The sequence below is a fragment of the Chelonia mydas genome, chromosome 7 (genome assembly GCF_015237465.2).
Source record: "Chelonia mydas isolate rCheMyd1 chromosome 7, rCheMyd1.pri.v2, whole genome shotgun sequence".
Classification (NCBI taxonomy): domain Eukaryota; kingdom Metazoa; phylum Chordata; order Testudines; family Cheloniidae; genus Chelonia; species Chelonia mydas.
The window spans coordinates 84,470,067-84,490,027 of NC_057853.1; the positions used below are offsets into that span (position 1 = coordinate 84,470,067).

General features: G+C 37.8%; 1 protein-coding gene and 1 long non-coding RNA gene across 19 annotated transcripts in view; one reads left to right on the forward strand and one right to left on the reverse strand.

The window, feature by feature from the left end:
• FAM149B1 (family with sequence similarity 149 member B1) overlaps positions 1 to 17,615 on the forward strand; it is a 21,709-nt gene extending 4,094 nt beyond the window's left edge. The window contains exons 4-15 of one of the 18 annotated variants that reach the window (XM_037905192.2): positions 646 to 788; positions 1,524 to 1,643; positions 2,261 to 2,431; positions 4,766 to 4,959; positions 5,948 to 6,081; positions 6,729 to 6,782; positions 7,310 to 7,422; positions 8,485 to 8,709; positions 11,153 to 11,279; positions 11,704 to 11,856; positions 13,034 to 13,115; positions 16,260 to 17,615. In XM_037905192.2, the coding sequence (XP_037761120.1) occupies positions 646 to 788; positions 1,524 to 1,643; positions 2,261 to 2,431; positions 4,766 to 4,959; positions 5,948 to 6,081; positions 6,729 to 6,782; positions 7,310 to 7,422; positions 8,485 to 8,709; positions 11,153 to 11,279; positions 11,704 to 11,856; positions 13,034 to 13,115; positions 16,260 to 16,336 (1,593 nt within the window). In that variant the 3' untranslated portion in view covers positions 16,337 to 17,615. Of the gene's footprint in view, positions 1 to 645; positions 789 to 1,523; positions 1,644 to 2,260; positions 2,432 to 4,765; positions 4,960 to 5,947; positions 6,082 to 6,728; positions 6,783 to 7,309; positions 7,423 to 8,484; positions 8,710 to 11,152; positions 11,280 to 11,703; positions 11,857 to 13,033 lie in introns of all 18 variants that reach the window. The other 17 variants (XM_037905193.2, XM_037905194.2, XM_043552141.1 and 14 more) reach the window with 17 other exon arrangements.
• Positions 11,374 to 14,020, reverse strand: LOC119566834. The gene is made up of 3 exons (XR_005226261.2): positions 13,885 to 14,020; positions 13,022 to 13,201; positions 11,374 to 12,021 (listed from the first exon to the last, which is right to left on the reverse strand). It is a non-coding gene; the product is annotated as an uncharacterized LOC119566834 (long non-coding RNA).
• Positions 17,616 to 19,961: the final 2,346 nt, after the last annotated feature.

Consider the following 19,961-nt stretch of genomic DNA (forward strand, 5'->3'; position numbering starts at 1 on the left):
CTCTGATTAACAGGTGCTATTGTTCTCTCCACAGTGGAGACAGAAAAATTTTTGAATTTTAAATGACTTGAGAAACATCTTCAGTTGTTTTCTGTCTGGAGAAGCATCCTCAGTTGTTTACTGGCTACATAGAGGATTTGGCACCTATCAACTCTTGATTACTGTTCAGTGTCATAAATTTGTGGCAACATCTGATACCAGTTAGCATTGTTTTTCCATTCTCTGTCACCATCTATGTCATGATTAATTTTCCATTTCACTGAAATTGGAAGAGTCTTATTTTTTCATGTTTCTAGGTAATTAACCTGAATTGCCATGTCTCAACTGACATAATTTTCTTTCTTATTATTGATTTAAAACAAATATTCTAAAACCTTCTGATGTCTTTTCTGTTAAACCATCCAATAGGGACAGTGCTAATCTAAATTTTGTGTGTACTTGGGATCAGCACTTACATCAATCCGTGTTCTCTCCAGTGGAAAGATGACTTAAGGTTAACATGCATGTGTGAGAGAGGTCCTTCTGTTTAAATCAATCCTGCTAAAGTTTAAGTAAACTAATGTTTTTTTCAATGTAGGTGGCTTAAAAAAATTCTCACCCCAAATCCTCCCCTTTAACATTTTTTTGGATAATTTTCCTTCCTAGGAATTTGATAAAGCTGCCACACGTCAAGTTCAGCAGATGTTCAGACACATTGATGAGCTTTTATATGAACAGAAAGAAAGTGTGCATGTTGAGGGTCTGCAAGTAGAGTGCCAACAATGGACATCTAGCTTTCCTCATCTCAGGTATTTTATTGATGGATTAATGCTGTTACTGTCACAGAATTATTAAAGAACCAAATTGCTAGTGGTGAAAATGGCTGTATTTTTAAACATTGTTAGAATTGATGTGAGTGTGTGTGATTATACAATATGCGGAGATAAAATTGTCTGTCGGCTCCCACCCCTCCCCCACTGCTGCAAGGCTCATGTTTAGTTCCTTCAGGTGCTTGGAAGACTGATGATATTTTCCACTACATTGGGCCCTAAAATAGCAATTTTTTTCTTAGAAAAAGTTGCAAGGCATTTTTTCTTAGAAGTGATGGATGTTTATTTTTGATAATTAAAAAACACCAAAAATTCATCCTTGCTCTACAAATGAATAGCTTGCCAGTTATGGTGGCTGTTTGGAGACTTAAATCTTATTCTTACATTTGACAGGTTTGCCAATGCTAAAGGCATTAGTGTTAGAAGAGGAGAAAGCAAAAGAATTCTTTTAACACTTATGCATGATGCCATGGAATATGTGTAGAGAAAATACCTCAAACCACATTAAAATATAATCTGCAAAGCAGAAAATTTCTCTCATTTGACAAGTATATTTTCAAAGCTATATGTGTGAGATACAAGCAACCTCACTATTTCTATGGTGTTCATATGGCTTCCCAATAAACGTTGTTTACTTTCTTGTATAATAAATCATTCAGCCATTTTACGTATCACATTGTCTAATTTTTTTAAATTTTCTTTTTAATATTATAGGATTTTGGGGAAGCAGGTAGTAATCCCCACAGATGAAGGTTTTGGGTGGTATTCAAGTTCACCTTCTAGCAGCTTAGGTTCACTGGATGTCAGCCCAGTACAAGAAAGAGATTCTAGTGAGTAAGTATCAGTAGATTTCCCAGATTGTATCAGTGTATGAAGGTGATTTTTCTGCTCAAGGATTGCAACAATCAATTTCTTTTCTTAATTTATGAGTTGTATATAAAGTCAAACTTCAGCATTCTTTGTTTGGTATGTTTTTGGACAAAGCATGGATTAGTAGCCAAAAGAAATGTTACTAGATTCAGGACAGTTAGACCTTCCAGATGAGTCTATTTTTGAGGTGCGGTAGACTACAAATTGACCTAATAAGTTGATAGTTAGCTTTTTGAGGATTTGTATATATAGTAGTTGCCAGTGACATTAATTAACTATTAATATTGGTACAATGCTTTAAAGATATAAAGCACTTTTTTCTTTACAATTGTTATATAAACTTATTATCTGAGACTGTAGATTCTTGTATAAGTATTAAAAATATACAGCATTAAAATACACAATATGTAGGCTTACTGTCCTCTCCAGTACCTAACCCATTAATGTACCCATTTGGTCTTACAACCAAACCATCTATGTCTCTCAGTCAACCATACAGGAAAAGCTAAATTCTGCTATTATAAATAGAATAACAAATTTGTTTTATTTTCTGCTTTTTGAAAAATATTTTGTTTGTTAAGGTTTAGTATTTTGGGCAAGAAGATACCTCTGTGGGTTACTCCCATTCATAAAGATGCTGACATTTCAAAACCTCCTACTGTTTGCTCTGTGGAGAGTGAAGAAGGTGAAGATGGAGTAATTGTTTCTGAAGGAATAATGGAGGAATATTTAGCATTTGACTGCAGAGATGTGTAGGTATTGAATATTAATCTATAACAATACCTCTAGTACTCGTGGCTTGGAATTTCTGTTTCTAAATGATAATATATTACATTTGTTCTTGACATTGGGATGACAGTTAATATGACAAAACAATACTTTAACTGAATCTTCTCTCACGTCATCCAACGAGAGAAATTTAAAATGTTTAAGGCTGGAGAGGAGCTTTTAAACCCATGTAGGTCTATCCACCTCCTTGAATTAGTAATTTTGCTATGCTATATTTTTCTCCTCAAAGTATTTGTCTTAATTCCTTTTTATAACTGTTCAAACTAGTTGCTTCTGTTTCTGGCCTGGGGTGGTTTATAACATAATAGCCGAGGGTCTGTTACATGATTCTGAATGTAAAGTTTGTTGTTAGTTGTTAAGTATCAACAATGTGCTTGGTGCTGTGTCCGCATTTCAGCGTCCAGATTGCTAGTACTTAGGTAGTATTACACCTTTCCACCTCCATAAGAGCAATTTAAGTTGTTCTGGATTCACGATTTATGAGAAAATAGTTTACATTTGTTTCCATCAAAAGAAGGAAATTAAGAGTGTCAGTTGGAAACACCACTTATTTTGTACAACTTGCCTAATGAAAACAAAAGTAAGTAAGAAATCTGTACGACCTGTTGGTTTGTTAGTTGGTCACAAGTTAACTAGTTTGAAAAAACAAAGTCACACTCATCAGATCATGAGTTTCTGATTGGTGTATAGCAGTGGTTTTCAAACTGTTTAGGCTGGGTACTCCTTTCCAAATAATGTAGTCTACTGCATATCCCCATCTGAGATAGGTAGAGGCGACACGTAGGGGAGGGTAACGCGCCCTTCCCCCACCCCCTGCCAGATTTCTGCCTTCCATTTAGCAACAGCTTCTAGAGCTTTTCAAACTATGGGGCGCGCCCTCCTGGGGGGCGCAGGGGAACATTCAGGGGGACGGACAGTGACGCCAGGTGGCTCAGGCCAGCCCTGTGCCACAGGACTCGGGGAGGGAGCACCATCTCTGCCTGCTGACTCACCTCAGTGGGCCACCCATCCTGTCTGTGTTGAAGAGTGCAACCAAAAATTGTAACTCAAAGGGGGCCCCCTAAACATTCCTATGTGCCCCCCTAGGGGGGCGTACCCCACAATTTGAAAACGTCTGTACAAAGAAATGCATCCTCCGCCATTACATGATTTTTCTCATGTACCCGTAGGGGTACAGCTACTCCAGTTTGAAAACCACTGTATGGCATGTGCTGACCAGGCCAGTAGGAGATGAGTATTGCAGTGAACAAACAGCAGAGAATTCTGTAAGGTATTAAGTAGTCAGTATAGAAAACTCCTTTAATGCTGACCCTTCCTTATCTTCAAAATGTATAGCTTTTTATGTTAAATATTAAATAGAAGATATTGATGCTGTAAAAAATAGATGCTGAAATATTTTTTATTCTGTGTCAGCATGTGAAATCTTTTGGCTGACCCATCATGTTCTTGAATGCAGCAGATATTTCCTGGGCTTCAGAACTCAGTACACGTCCTGTCTTGTGGAAGATCCTGCAGCTGGGGTCTCTTGCTGCCCCTGAGCTTTCTTTTTATATCTTTTAAATAAAAGAGCTTTATTTCTTTTTAATTCTCTGAAATTAAGTTGGTTCTATATTCTAAGTATTTGGTGGCTGTTAGGTCAACAGACAGGAAATGCTACTAAACAACTGCAGTTAGTTGCCAAAATTAGAGACTTCGTAGTGATGTGCCTTGCAAGACTGCTGCCTAGTGGGGAGATGAATAAAGATAATAGTCCCGCTGGAAGCCAAAGTACTCAAATTGTAAATATCAATATATATTTTTATATAGCACTTTTTATTCTTGAATCTCAAAGCACTTTACAAAGGAGGATAAAAATCATTATACTAATTTTACAGATCAGAAAATCAAGACACAGAGAGGTAAAGTGATTTACTGAATATCACACAGATCAGTGGCAGACTCTGAAATATATTCTCATGTCAGTGCTGTATCCACAGAAGTGTGCTGCCTCCAATACTAGAGTCAGTGGGTTATCTGCTCTTATTTGTTGAGTGCACTGCCACCCCTCAACAGACAGTAATCTGTGAGAAATACGCCATTTCTGTTGAAGTCATTTCTTGTAATCATGCAGCCAGCTGTCCTGACCTACCCATTTTAACTTAAAAGGAAATAGAATCAAAGTCTAACAGAGGTGCACGTATGTAACAGACATATAACCAGCCATTTAAAACATTAAATGATTACAACAAGAATGCAAAGGATAGAGAAAGCAGTTTGTTTAAGTCAAGATAGAAATCTTGTTCACCCTCTCTTTACAGGGAAGAAGAGTTGCATGAAAGGAAAATGGGACTCTCATCTGACAGACAGAAATTAGGTTTCCCTCCTATATCTCCATGTTACTGTATGAAGGATGCTGTGCTCACATATGTGTTTGATGATGTGTGGAGTGAAGTCCTGGGCTCTGTGGAGGAGTTAATCTGCCGGCACTGGGAAGGATCAGTCTCCGGTAATGGTCCGTGTTGAAACAAAATTTGAAATGGATATAATACTCTGATGCTCTCTTTAAAAAGGGTTCAGAGTAGCAGCCATGTTAGTCTGTATCCACAAAAAGAAAAGGAGTACTTGTGGCACCTTAGAGACTAACAAATTTATTTGAGCATAAGCTTACAGCTCACGAAAGCTTATGCTCAAATAAATTTGTTAGTCTCTAAGATGCCACAAGTACTCCTTTTCTCTTTAAAAAGGATACTCTTTGGAGTGCTTAAAATTAGTAAGCCTTAGCCTCGTAGGATATAATGTATTTCTGGAGGCAATATTTGTACATTAAATCATACTTTAAAGAGTGGTTGTCAATACTTTTTATTACTTAGTATACTTTTTATACCTTCCATAGTTTCCAATATTATTTTAGAATCCTATAAATAACACTTGTCGCTCTGTTCCATTTGGGAAACACTATTTGTCTTCCCACTACCCAAAAATAATCAGTTCACTAGTGTCTTTGATAACCACACAGGTTTGAGGTACACTTATTTCATCTTTTGGTTAGCTGCTGTCCTGCATGATCAGAGCAGAGATATTGCAGTAATGTATAGGTAGTGTTTTGTTTTTGTTTCTTTAAAGAGCAGTGAATGGGGTAAATTGAAAATTAAAAAATATTTTAGATAGTATTCCCCACCACATTATATTTTCAAGGGATTTTAAAATTTGTAGTTGATATTACTCTTTAAACAACTTATAATCTGCCTGCCTGTGAGAAAAATCATGGAATGAAATAAAAGAGAGACATATTTTGGTGATGACCCTTTAAAGACAACACAGTACCTTGATTTTTCAACTTGATGAGACATGAATTTAACAATATTAAGCAGAGTTAAACACCTGAGTGAAATCTATCAAAAAGGAGCCTAAAATCTTTGGATTCAAAGTATTGCCCATAAAAGTGGCAATGCTGATAATTTGTAATGATGTGGATTCTCCACTCTTCTTGTTTTGCATAGATGATGAGAAAAATGTCATAACTGCAGAAACAATGAGAATGGATCCTGGAAGCCCTTTTCTGCAGTTTGAACCTCTGCCATTGGTGTTACCACGAGTGCCACAAGCTAAAATGCCCTCCATCACCTCAAATTTGGTAAGCTCTACTGGCCAAGTGGTTAAGGTTGAGTTCGAGTAACACTGCCTGGCCAGAGAGGCTAAAGTTTTCTAGAGGGAGATTTGTGTGTTGACCTCTTCTTAAAATTAGACACATGATCACTAACTGCCCTTTCTAAAACTTTAGTTTTGTTATGCCTCACAGTCACAATTGTTTTTTATCCCTGTTTTGCTGCTTTAAATTTTGTTGTTGTTTTTGTAGTATCATTTATAATGTACCAAGGTACGGTGAGTTTTGGATGGTAATGGTGTAAATTCTTTCCATACTTAACATTGCTTGAGTTATATTGTGAGGTTCTGATTACTGTGCACAAGAGATGTCCTAGTCACTGTCAGCCCAGCCATTTCCAAGGTCATTAGAAACTAGAGATTAGAGTCTAGTCTCTGTGAAGTAGTAAGTGACTCTACATTTAAAACATTGTTTAAAAAAAAAAATTTTTTTTAGATACTGATTCTGGCCCTGCATGTTCTACTTTAGGATTAGATGTCCCTAAAATGGCAAGCACCAAAAATGTTATCTATATTCCATCAGTTTTTAATTCCATTCTTTCCTTTTTATTTCTTTCTTCCCACTTTTCCTGTATAATCCTCTACCTCTTCCTCATGTTTGCCTTATTGTATGTGTAGTGCCCACAACCCAGATGTAGCCGCAAAACCAAAAAGAGGAGAAAATCACCTCAAGTATGTATGCTGGAGAGATTAAAGCTCTATTGTTCTTACTATTGGTGTCATTGTGGTGGGTGGAATTTGCCATTTTTCCAGATCAGCCTGAGTTACAAGGAGAGGATTTTCCAGTTTTGTTCTTGACATAAAAGAAGTGCCCAACACATTGTAAAGTGAGATCATAAAGATTCTCCTACAGTAGTTACTTATATCACACTCATTTGTGCACCATGTCACAAGATTGTTTCCTGCAAATGAAAGCCTCAGTTGTGAAGCTTTAAGTACAATATATAGTATAGTACGGTAGTATATATTTTTATTTTAAAATATCTGCTAAGTGCCATCATTTGCAAGACCAAGCTTCAACTGTTATTTATAGGATACTTAGCTAAAATATGAGAATGATGTATATGAATATACTCTGCTTTGGTGGAAGCATTCAGCTTCTGTTGTTTTCCAGTGATTATCTGGTAAGGGCAAGAACATAGGTGAGTGTATGTATCATCATCATGTCAAAAGTAAATCTATTTTTTTCTGATTTACAGATAAATGTCTCTCAAGGATCAAGTGGTGGCCCTCAACAAAATCTGAATGGTTTGATGGTGATACATGGGATGCACTTACAACAAAGGAATCTGCCTCTAATAGACAAAATATTGTAAGAGTAGTAGCTTTTTGTCTTCGTAGTACTGTAGTAAAGTTGAGCTCTTTAATGCTGGGAAAGAAGAATGTATTGAGATTAAACCCAGTGTCAAGGAAATTAATCTCCCATAGTGTAAGCAGTGGTTCTCAATTATTTTCTCACCTATTTATCTGTTCTCAGTGATGCATATATTTATTACACTTGCACATGACTAATTTTAAGCTCCTGTGTAAACCCACTGGGACTACTCACATGATTAAAGTTAGGCACATGCTTAAATACCTTGCTGAATCAGAATCTATGATTTCATCAGGGTAGCCAATATACCATAGTCTGGATCTGTAACAAGCCTGCTGTTTCATATATTGAGTCTCTATTAAAGAAAGGCCCCTCTTGCCAAATGGCAAATTGTGTCGTGGTTTTGTGACATGCAACAGATGGAACAAGCAAACTCAACACCCTTTTGTTTCTGATTTAAATGTGATTTCAACTTGGTCTACAGAGTTGAAAGATTATTGCACTAACCCATTAAGACATCTAATCCCAAACTTTTAAAATTTCTTTTTTTAATATGGCTAGTTTATCACTTAGTGAGCTGTGGTCTGAATCAGAACTGGTACTAGCTGGCATAGCTTTTGTCATCCTGAAGAGGACAATGACAGGTTGAATGGAATTGGAAACTAATGTGCCCTCTTATCCCTAGAGATAGACCTGTTTGGTCTGGTCTGAGGCACAAAGCCAAGGATGTGAGGGTTTAGCTTACATTGCCACTCTCTATGTTGTTGCTGCATTTGTTCTGTGAATAATAGTAATTCTTCCATTTCTATTCTCTTCAGTCTGGAACATTTCATGATGATTAAAAATAAGGCCTAACTCCTTTTTTCTGTTCCTTGCCCTATTCCTTGGTAGCACAGCCCTCCGTAACATCTTATATAATGGTATCAAAAGTGTACCAACTTTATCAGTACATAATGTTGCTATTGTAATTTTCAGACAAGGACTGTGCTAACAGTATGAAATCTGTCATAATGACCATGTTTATGTATGTTTCATTTGGTTCCTTGATTCTGTTGTTAGGGATCTGGATGACAAACCACTATTGAGGCCAGGCTCCAGTTCCATCCTCTCAACAAGAACTCGACCAAATCGCACTCTAGAGCTCAGTACGTCTTCTCTGTCATATTCTGCTCATTCTGCTAGAAGACGCAACCCACCACCACGCACCCTGCATCCCATCAACACTAACCACTCTCGTTCTGGGACACCAAGATCCATGGATGAAGTCATCAGGGGAACACGACTGTATGTTTAAAAACCAGTTTTTCACTCTACAAATTATTATAACCAATGGTTTATAGAACCGAGTACATGTAAAGTGAAAAAGCTGTCAAATGGAGACAGTATCTATGATTTTTTTATTAAAAAAAATATAATTGCAAATTAAATCACTGTCTCCTGAGAAAGCTGAAACTGCTACATTTCCTAAAACTGATGTAACATTTTAGCTGCAACCTATGTTTCTGAAAATTGCCTAAGCATGTGATGCTGTGCATTGCTGTATAAGAGAGACTACATCCCTATAAGCTTTCGAGCAACTGGAGAGCAAACTTAATTTTATTAATTGCTGCCTTGGAGAGAGGAGGAGAGTTGCATGTAAAGATGTACAATATGATAGCTACAGAGGATGCTAATCTTAGTGAGTCTGTTCCAAAGCCCACTGAAGTCAGTGGAAGGACTCCCATTGACCTCAATGGGCTTTGGATCAAATCTAGAATGAAATTATTTTCATTTTCCTCTAGTCTTTTGCCTGCATCCAAAACAGACTTTTACACTTTGAAAGCAGCTGAGTCACCCTGGAGTGCGAGTACCAAGAGCTGGCTCTTCTGGATTTAGAAATGACATGCCAAAATGCATCATTCTGGGAAGCCACAAGTACCAAAAGTCTCTAATTGATTTCTGATGCTTCTGGTACTGTGACAACCCAGAATGATACATTGTGCAGCATTGCTAGTAAACCCAGAAGAGTCACTGGATTTCACAGACCCTAAAAATGTTTTGTTTAGAAAGGTGAATTAAAGTTTCTTTCTCTGTTGAATGTCCTTTGCAGGCAGGCTAGTGGCAGAATTCTGCATGTGTTTCTGGAACTGACTTGACTTTTCCATCTATATTTAAGAATGGACTCGTGTTCTTTTAACCTCATCCAATCTAGCCTGTCTTCTCTACATTTTTTTTTAGATGTTGTCATTATTACCAACTCAGCTGTAAATTACTTAATAGATGATTCTCCTTTTTCCTTCCAATGTCTTGTAATGTCTCTCTTCGCTATTCTCAGACCCAGAGATTCATTTCACAGTTCTTGAATTACCCCCTTTATTCTTGGCATATATACTAAATGCATACAGTGGGTTCCAGGGAGAGGTATTAAAAATTTTGGTTATGTTTTCAAGCTCTTGTAACACATAATTCCAGAATGTCCTCCCAATCTGGCAATCTCAGAATGTATGCATATACCCAAATACCAATAATACCCAATACTGAATATCTTCAATACTTATCTCATAAATGGACTCTATTCGCATATAAATTGCAGTATTTTCAGAGCAGAATACCTATTTTACAACTTTCTACTTCTGTTTGCACATTTGTAGTTATTCCTTAAACTCTCAGATTATTAATACAAATATTATGTAGATTTAAACATCACAAATTTTAAAGCAGAATAGTTAAAAATCATTTCCCTTTTTGCTTACTTGTCAAGACTTAAATTTTGTGTCTTCTCTGCAATAGTTGCTAATTAATCATCACTCAGACCTCAGAGAAGCCAAGGAGTGCTGCTCCCTGTCTTGTTTTAGACGTCATTGATTCCATCAACTTTGTACTATAAATACTGAATTTGCCTTTTGTTGGGTAGAAAGCTTCTGAGTTCACCTTCTTAAAAAAAGGATTTGCTCTTAACAGGCCTTTTACAACTTACCTTTTTGTTCCAGTAATGAAGTAGAATTTGTGAGATCACAGTTAGTGATTTCATAGACAAGCAGGATGAGAAACAGAGCTGTGCGGGACAATCTCTTGCTAAAACACACATTTCAGCAAAAACAACAAGGAGTCCTTGTGGCACCTTAGAGACTAAAATTTATTTGGGCATAAGCTTTCGTGGGCTAGAACCCACTTCATCAGATGCACGTAGCAGGTATATAGACACAGTACATGAAAAGATGGGAGTTACCTTACTGTCTCAATGTCATAGCTAGGTCTGAAACGTATCTGGGAGGGATCTAGCAATAAGTAATTATGTGCTGCTGGAGCTGGGCTCCTGTTACCTTTCCCATGACCTTGCTTAGGGTTGTGAAGATCTGAGATGTAGTGAAACTGCTGAGACCATTGGTATTTTGACCATTGACTGGACCATAGCATACCTCAGGGTCTCTGGAAGGTTTCCCTTCCCAAGGGATACATTGACAAAATGCATGAAGAGCAATCCCAAGCCTACTAACAAGGGAATACAAGAAATTACTGGCTAAAACAATTTTGTAACATTTAAAAAATAATTTAAGTTTATGCCAGTGCAGTGCTCGTCCTTGAAGCCCAGTTCTCCTATACTCTCCACACAACAACCCAGCGTCTTAAATTAAAATTCTGCATGTGTTGTCCTGAGTTTTATTGTTTCATTTGCTTTAGCTCACATCAGTCTCATAATCTCTGGTATTAATGTATATTTTTGGTTGTTGGTGGTGGCGGAATCCAGTCCTACTGCACATGACCAGCTGTTCTCACCCTCCTTAATGCCCTTGAGCCGAAATAATCTTCTGCCACCTATTAGTACTGCTGACGTTGTGGAACACTTGAACACCGTGGGATCCCAAAGGCAAACGGTAACCTCCCAATTTGTATGTCATATGAAAACACATTTAATTATATTCTTTGGAAACGAGAGACATGTTAAAGTTGAATTTATCTCACAACAGATTGCATTGGCAAATTCAAGAATTCTTTATTGTATTTTTATTTTTGGTTTATATTTTTGTTGTTATCCAAATTATCCTGATGTTCTTAGAAGTTCTTCCTCATAGTTATGATAAGACAATAAAATGCTGTAATACAAAAATAAGATCATGAGTTTTGACCAACAAACTGGAACAAAGTTGAGTGCTTTTCAGACCCAGTGAAAGTAGGAACCATTTTCTGTTTCCTGTGAAGATGCTCATAGATGATTAGACTCTGATTCCAAGATTTTATCTTTAAAGTAGTCACAATCAAAAATAGTCTGATTGTTAATTTTCCTGTACTTTGATGTAGGATCCCCGAGGGAATTCCAGTCGAGCTCAGAGTGCAATGGAAGATGAGATTAACCATCAGCAGCCACAGGAGAGGCTTTTCTTACCTGATCATTTCTCCAGGCCTAATACGACACATGCATTTTGGGTAAAAAGTGGCAAATGTATCCAAATAGTATGTAGATCCAGAGAGATTGTTTGGTAGATTTTGCTTTAGCTGTTAGCATTTATAAATACTTAATGGAGAACTGGATGGCTCAAGTGATTGGTACAGAACCTTTAAGTCCTAAATCCCCATTTCAAATCTGCCCAGGTTTGTCGATGTAAAGTTGTTCGGCACCTGTGAAATGACAATGTGGACTCAGTCCAGTTCCTAGAGGTTAAGTGTCCATGCCTCCAAATTTCCCACAACCAGCTCTCTTTATTGTCAGTATTTTCAGCTATTCGAACTACACCCTTCTCCTTAGAGATGATCCTTCCAGAACAAGTTTGAGGTATATTGTGGAGAAGCTTGTACTGCTCTAGAATGAAATTTGACTTTAATCTTCAGAGTTTTTCAAGCCAGTATCTTTCATGAGAATTACACTCATGAAGAAATGGGGAAGAAAAAAATGCTTTGCTTTGTAAACTTAAAGGACTTGTTGGGCTATCTACTCAACCTCCTGCATAACTGAAGGATAGTTTTCTTAAGTTTCCTGAACAACCCCGTATTATTTGTAAAATCCCTATCGTTCAATTTCATTATCAGATGCTGCTGTATAGCTCTTTATTTTAAAATTTACTGGGGAACAGTCTGGCTGGCTTCTTGTCCCAGCTTTAACTAAACTTTTATATTATATTAAGCTTTGTGAGTATTGAATCCTGCAGCACAGCTCATGATTTTCATGTATAGTTTTGGCATTGCTGAATTACTAATTAGGAACACTTGGGCTTCCTATCTTGAAACTTAAGTAGTTTCAGAAACTGAAATAATGATAATGAATGGCTAAAGCGGCAAAGAGTCCTGTGGGGCACCTTATAGACTAACAGACGTATTGGAGCATAAGCTTTCGTGAATACCCACTTCATCAGATGCATGAATGGCTAGTGATGCTTCCAAGTAATATATAGTAGATTGGGGGAGGGAGTGTGGACAGGAGTGTGGTGTCTTCTGTCCGATTTTACCCAAGGGAGAACAACCTCAAGATATTAATCTTTGTATATTAGGCTCATATAGTATACTTATGAGGTCTGGAGTTACTGGGCAACATTAAAAGTGTTCTGTTTTAATAAAATTCTTGGTATTGGGACTTTGCCATTTTTAAAAATCCTGTTACTGCAGGTATTCAAAACTAGTTCACCTTATCTTTCAGCCGGATCCACAGTATCGCCGTTCTTGCACAGTTATTGATTATGCGAATCAAACCCGGACCAGTAGAGGATCAGCAGGCACAGGTACATGCAATATTTTGACTGAAATAATAATAATGGCTGTGATGTGGGGTATTTGCTGCTTTCATATCACATCACTTAAGTTATATCTGCAACATGAACAGAAAACCCCTATTAATAAATTTATTTTATATTTGATTTATTCTTCTGATCTACTATTATACAAAGTTTCACAGATATGGGGCTTGTGTGGTTTTTCCTCCTGCCATATGTAACAGTTTAAATAATTCAAAGGACTTTTTACACTGTGGACCTTGATCCTTCTCCTATTAAAATACATGGAAATCGACTGAAGTGAAAGAAAGATCAAGTACTATATGTGTGAAATTCAAGGTTATATTTTTCTATTGGTTCTGGTTCACTACGTGTGTAACTAAGGCCTTGCCTATATTAAAAGCTGCGCTGCTTTAACTGAAAGTCAATGTAGTTGAATCAAGGTGGCAAAATCCCTATAGGGATACTTTCACATCAGTTTAAACCCCATACATCAATTTAGCTTCATTTGACTTGTAACCCAATTAAGCTGAATACACACACACACACTCTCTCTCTCTCTCAAAATCCACTTTTAGTTAAACCAGGGCAGCTTCTAAATGTAGACGAGGTTTTGCATGGGGAGGGGAGGGGATGAATTTAGTGGCAGATAATATGCATTCCCTAGCCTGAACTGCCCTACTGTTCTGGCAATGCTAATGATACAATCTTTAACTTTTAAAACAAAGCCATTCTTATATGCTTCAGATACAACCCCCACTACCATTTTGTGACTTACCAGCAGGGTACACGAAGCGGTGTGTGTGCAACTGCACTTTTGCCATAGAAATCATCTAGGGAGGGAGGCCTCTTGTCTCCATCAACTCTTGCTTCAGAGATCTCAGGATTACTGTAGGGAGGACGTCAGTCATCGTACTATGCAATTACACAGCACTAAAAATCAGTTAACCAAATCTATACAGTATATATTGTTTTCAGGTATGGCTGGGTTGTTTACATTGGAAAATGGTCTGGATTGTAAATCCTTAAGTGGGATAAGCTTTTCACCTCAAACTCAAAACCCATCCTCTGTATCTATTTTAATACTGGAATGTTTATTACTCTACAGATTCTATTAACATAAGAGTGAGGGGAATCACATTAGGGATATCTAGTTCTTCCTGTATTAGTTCTTTTCACCATCATGCTCTAGGTCATTCTTTTGATGAGGAGAGAGATCATCCTCCATTGGGTAAGAAATGAGGCACGAGACTTGAGAACTGTTAAATGTTCTTGGTGCGTTTGTATCTGATAGTTGTTGGTCTGTCAGATTCCTAGTAGATAGGTGTTAGGATGGTATTTATTATCTGAGCTGGTATCAGACATGCCAAACCCATGAAAAAAATGCAGAAATTGGGCTTGTTTTTGGCTTAATTGGCTTGTTGGCTAGTTTTTGGCTTGTTGCTTCTTTTTTTTTGGTTGGCTCCTGGTAAGCAGGGGCAAGTGGGGAAAGTGTCAGGGGTGCACAGCGGGCCCACCCCAGTCCCAGAGTGCACGCTGGGAAGATTAGTCACGTAGAGTGTTGGGGTTCTTAGGGATTGTTTTGTTTTGGCCTTGTTTTGAAATGGGATTAGCGTGATTTTTGGCTTATTGTGAAAATTGGAGTACTTATTTACTGCGTGAAAGTAGGCAACTGTGGCTGGTATCCTTGTCAATGACTGAACAGTCAGAGAGAGCATCTGATGGTTCCTTCAGCTCAGTGTTGAAGCACATGGTCGGGGGAAAAAGAGGGGATGGGTGGAGAATTGAACTGTTGCTGTCTGTTGTGTGTACTATTAGAAAGCTCTTAGAGGTTGCCCCTTTCTGGTGGAATTCTTGAGTCCCATGATTTGTGGTGTTAACTCTAAATAAGGCATAATTTTCCCTCCTTCAGAATCAGTGGAATAGAGTGCGGTGAAGCAGCCACTCACTCAGCTAGTGAGCACAGCAGAAACCAGCCCAAGAAGGGATAGCAACAGGAAGGGTCTGGCATATAAATTCTCCAGGAACAAAATGCACACCAACTTGCTTTATCTCCCCTACTCAGTTCTGGACTGGGGTGGAGGGAGGGTATTAAACACTTTAAACAGCACGTTACTGTGCAGCAAGCCAGGTTGTGAAGCTACAATGCACTAGCTTACCATGCAGTAACACCCTGTGTGGACATTGATATAGTGCACTTCAAGTAGTAGTGTGCCAAGCCAATGTCCAGGACTTTATGCTCCTTAGCAGGACATTATTGTGTGATATGACAAACTGCTGTGATTTAAAATCTTACCCTGGCTTGCCACACAGTAAACTTGCCACGTAGACAAGCCGTAAGGGCACAAGTATGCATGCGTTTCTCCCTCCCCTCCAAGCCTCCAGGGAATCAGCTCCTTCTCAGGCCAAGCTCCCTTCAACTCCTTCTCTCCCATTGCTGCCAGACTTTGTAGAGAGCAGAGACCAGGAGCCTAAGTACTTAACCCACCATTATCAGAGTATCTGAATAGGGCTCAGGCTGGAGAGTGCTCAAGGGCATCTCTGAGTGGAACACAGAGGAAGGAACTAGGATGCATGATCTAGCATCAAGAAAGAAAAGAAGGGAAATTGGTGCCTGAATGGTATGTTTTATGTACATTTCACACTGATTTTTCAAGCTGAAACATCCATAGCCAAAGTGAGTATTGCCTACTATGCTTAGAAGACAGACCAAAAGAAGAAACTGTCTTAAGTCATGATGGTTTTTGTTTGTTTTTTTTTGTCAGTTTTGTGAGTTGGTTTCTCATGATTTTTTAGGATGGTAAATATTAGACTCTCCTGTACTCATGCTGGTACTTGTCACACGCACTGGAATTTATCAAGTATTCTTAGTACAAAGCTTCTTTGATGGATCATGTCACAGAACATTCCACAGTAATACAGCAGCTACCTTCAACCAAGGATTTTCATACCTTTCTTACCTCCAGAAAGTTTCATAAAAGGCATATTTTATTATTGAACATAATCAGCCTTGGTTTTTAAAATGAAGATACTGCCATTGCTAATAAATAAATTAAAGCATATTTTAACATTGAAAAAGTGGATATATATAGTTTTGGTATTTAAGACTTCTAGCAGATACTAAAATTGATGTTTTACCTAATCTTTATGTAGTAGGTCTTCAGCTACAGGGTTCTGTAAAAGCTCACAGCAGAGGTGGATCAGTTACAAGAAGCAGACAAGCATTGTAATGGGTAATGAACAAGGATCCATCCCTCACAATGATGCAGTGAGCACAGCTGGACACTCATGAAAGTGTTGAATCTCAGCAATATTAAACTTGTTTACAGAAGAATTTAAGAACATCTTCATGAAGGATCTTATTTTTGTATGTTATATTTTTAAAAAGCAGCTGCCAAAGACTATAGGGTACTCAGCACATTTCAGTTTTCTTCCTGTAGACCAGGTTTTGCTATTCTGGTGAACACTAAAGCTTGTACCCTAAAAGTCTACCAATTTTTCCGCTAAACCACTGCTAATATTTTTCATATTAAAAAGGACTATTGGCTCAGGACTCTTTGGTTCCTGTTACTGCAGCAGGGGCACTACTGGAACAGTTGCCTAACTTTGTGAAAGACTATTGCACTTTTCACAGCAATCTATTTACTATATAAAAGGATTTTTTTAAAAAAAAACTTTACTACGTTGATATGTCTGGCATGATTTCTCTATTAAAAATGAGCAGACTTATTGCATATAATGCTGCCTGTACAACTGTGGTGAACAGGTAATTTGGACAAACTGTGGATCCTATGGTGAGAACACCAGCTACAACAACAGTTGCATAAAATAAGGTAGCAAATAAAGAAATCTTGTGCTTCCACATTTGCTAATTTTAACTTGCAGTCTTAACTGTAGCATGCTACTGTCCCTTCCTGTATTATAAACTAATTCTTCTCCACCAGTGACTCAGGCAAGTGTCCTCAAGGGACAAAAGCAATCTTATTTTGCTGAAAATTTATTCCCACACACTACTCAAAGTAAGAGAATCCTTTAAGTATTCTTCATGATTACATATTTTATGTAATTTCAGCAGATGGATGTCTCCATTTTGAAACAAATTAGAGTGACTAAAGAAATGTTTCTGTGCACCAGCATCATTCACCATTTCAGTCGCCCAGGAGAGCTTTCTTAGGCACAGACACATTCCGCTTCTGTAAGACAGACATACTGGGATATTTTAGAAACAGTTACCATTAAGACATAAATGTCGCTTATACATTAAATGCAACAGTTTCACAGTAAAGCAGCTAAACTGTAATTCAGTTTAACTACAAACATTATATTCAGGTCTTACTATTAACAGTAAGTGCTAGACTGCAAATATATGTCATAAATTGAGGGGAACCTGTTATTTTTGAACAATAGGTATTCTGCTACAATGTGAAGACAGTTACTTTGAGCAAACTGATTCTTTAATAAAAAAATTGTCACCTTTTATATGCAATTAAAAAGCTTTTCTAAACTTCATCTGTTCGTTTGTAATTTGAAAATACTGAGGAACAGTAGATGTGTTTTGTCAAATGGCTTCATTGTTGCCTACTGAAAATACATACATGATACAAGCTTCATGAAAAGAGACTGAAATGACTATTCCAGGGCACATTTGTTCTTTAGTGGTCACACAAGTCCCATTACCACTAGAAGTCATCTTGCTCAGACAGAGGAAAAAATATCCTTTACAATCATAGTCTGTTAGCAGATGCAGTGATTTAGCCCTCTCTCTCACCAAAAAACAGGTTACAAATTCCACTAACCACTTTGTGTCTCTTAGCAACTTTTTTACTCAGTTTTTTCTCCCTCCCCATGCAAAGACCTCACCTCAAAAATTCCTGTTAATGGAAAAGCAGTCCAACCCTCTCCTGTCGTCTTGGTTCAACCATTCTCTGTTCAGAAAAATGAAAGAATAGTGTTGGCAAAAGACTTATGATGGGATAACACGATTTTGGTAATTAATTGATCTTTAACTATTCATGGTAAATAGGCCCAATGGCCTGTGATGGGATGTCAGATAGGGTGGGATCTGAGTTACTACAGAGAATTCTCTCCTGGGTATCTGGCTGGTGAGTCTTGCCCATATGCTCAGGGTTCAGCTGATCGCCATATTTGGGGTTGGGAAGGAATTTTCCTCCAGGGCAGACTGGAAGAGGCCCTGGAGGTTTTTCGCCTTCCTCTGTAGCATGGGGCACAGGTCACTTGCTGGAGGATTCTCTGCTCCTTGAAGTCTTTAAACCATGGATTTGAGGACTTCAATAGCTCAGACATAGGTGGGAGGTTTTTCACAGGAGTTGGTGGGTGAGATTCTGTGGCCTGTGTTGTGCTGGAGGTCGGACTAGATGATCATAATGGTCCCTTCTGACCTTAGTATCTATGAATCTATTTATATTCCTGTGGTGCTTAGGAGCCATAGTCAGACCACAAGCCCATTGTGCTAGATGCTGCACAACATGGAACAATCCTTAACAGCCATGGGGTTCCCTTCCCTAAGATTTAGTGGTCTTATCTCAGATGGTTACAGACAGAATGATACACAACACACCAAAGCACCACTGAATTAGCTAAAGGCATTAACTTAAACATGATAGTTACAGGCAATCACTGTCTTTTCCAGGGCACTAAGTGGGCTGTACCAGTTGATTGACCAATTATAACCTCTCTCTAACTGAATCCACACAGTCTACTCATCTTGGTCGCTACAAAGATTCCTTCCTTTAAGGAAATGAAAATTATCTAAATTAAAACAGTCAAAGTAGTTCAAATCAGGTCATATGGCAACACTTGTGTTGGGACCAAAATATTTTTCTCCACCACTCCTCTGTTTGTGATACCCTATTTACACACACAAGACAAATGCAGCTTCGATGGTATTATGGCCCCTAACTAAAGGTACATGTTTGTAGCCTAAGACCAGCAGATACATTACAAAATTGGCCAGAGACCAGCTCTGGAGACTTATTTTTACCAAAATTCAATCATTACAGATACAATTCCTGTGTGTGATAGAAAGGGGCCAACAGATGTCAAAAGTTTGCACTACTGAATGCTTTTGTTTGGTAAGATTTGTTTTGCACCAAATCATAGTTACTTAATGATTTAATATAGCTTGTCTGTCAGCTTCAGAATAACAACTGTTAAAAGCAATGAGGTAACACATACCATGAAATACTATTCTCCTCCTTAAAAAGTCAATCAATCATTTCAATACAGTTCTAGGCAATCTTAAATTCAGGGGGTGATCTTAGAAACTGATGAGTACCTGTAACTTCCATTACCTTCAAATTGCAAATGTGCAGCACCTGGCTACTAAAGAGGCCTACAAAAATAGGTTTCATTCAGCTAATGCATTTTTTAAATTAACTGCCCCTCCAATTTATACCAAGGCATATTACATGAATTTCTTCTGTCTTTAAATTATTCTTACTAAACTTACTACAGAACTATTCCTTTGCTTAGATTTTTTTCTTAAGTAATGTAAGCAACTTTGTGTATTTTTACAATAGACCTGTTCTATGAGAACTTTCATACAACTTACAGAAAGAGGGCTTCATTATGGAAATAATGAACTGGTGACAGTTAGGCCTCTTGCAGGACAAGTATCTACATAACCACATGCCATTGTGGGAATATATGTCCATCATTTTGCTTAAATGATTGGTTTTCTGTCAGATGCTAAAATCATGCAGTATTACTTCATGTTAGGCAATCCAACATCAGGTGTTTGAACAGACAGTCAATTTCATTATTACTGTTCTATTTTAGACACTCATCTATAAAAACACTTGCAAAAACATGGGGTTGAAAAAACGAGTACTGCAG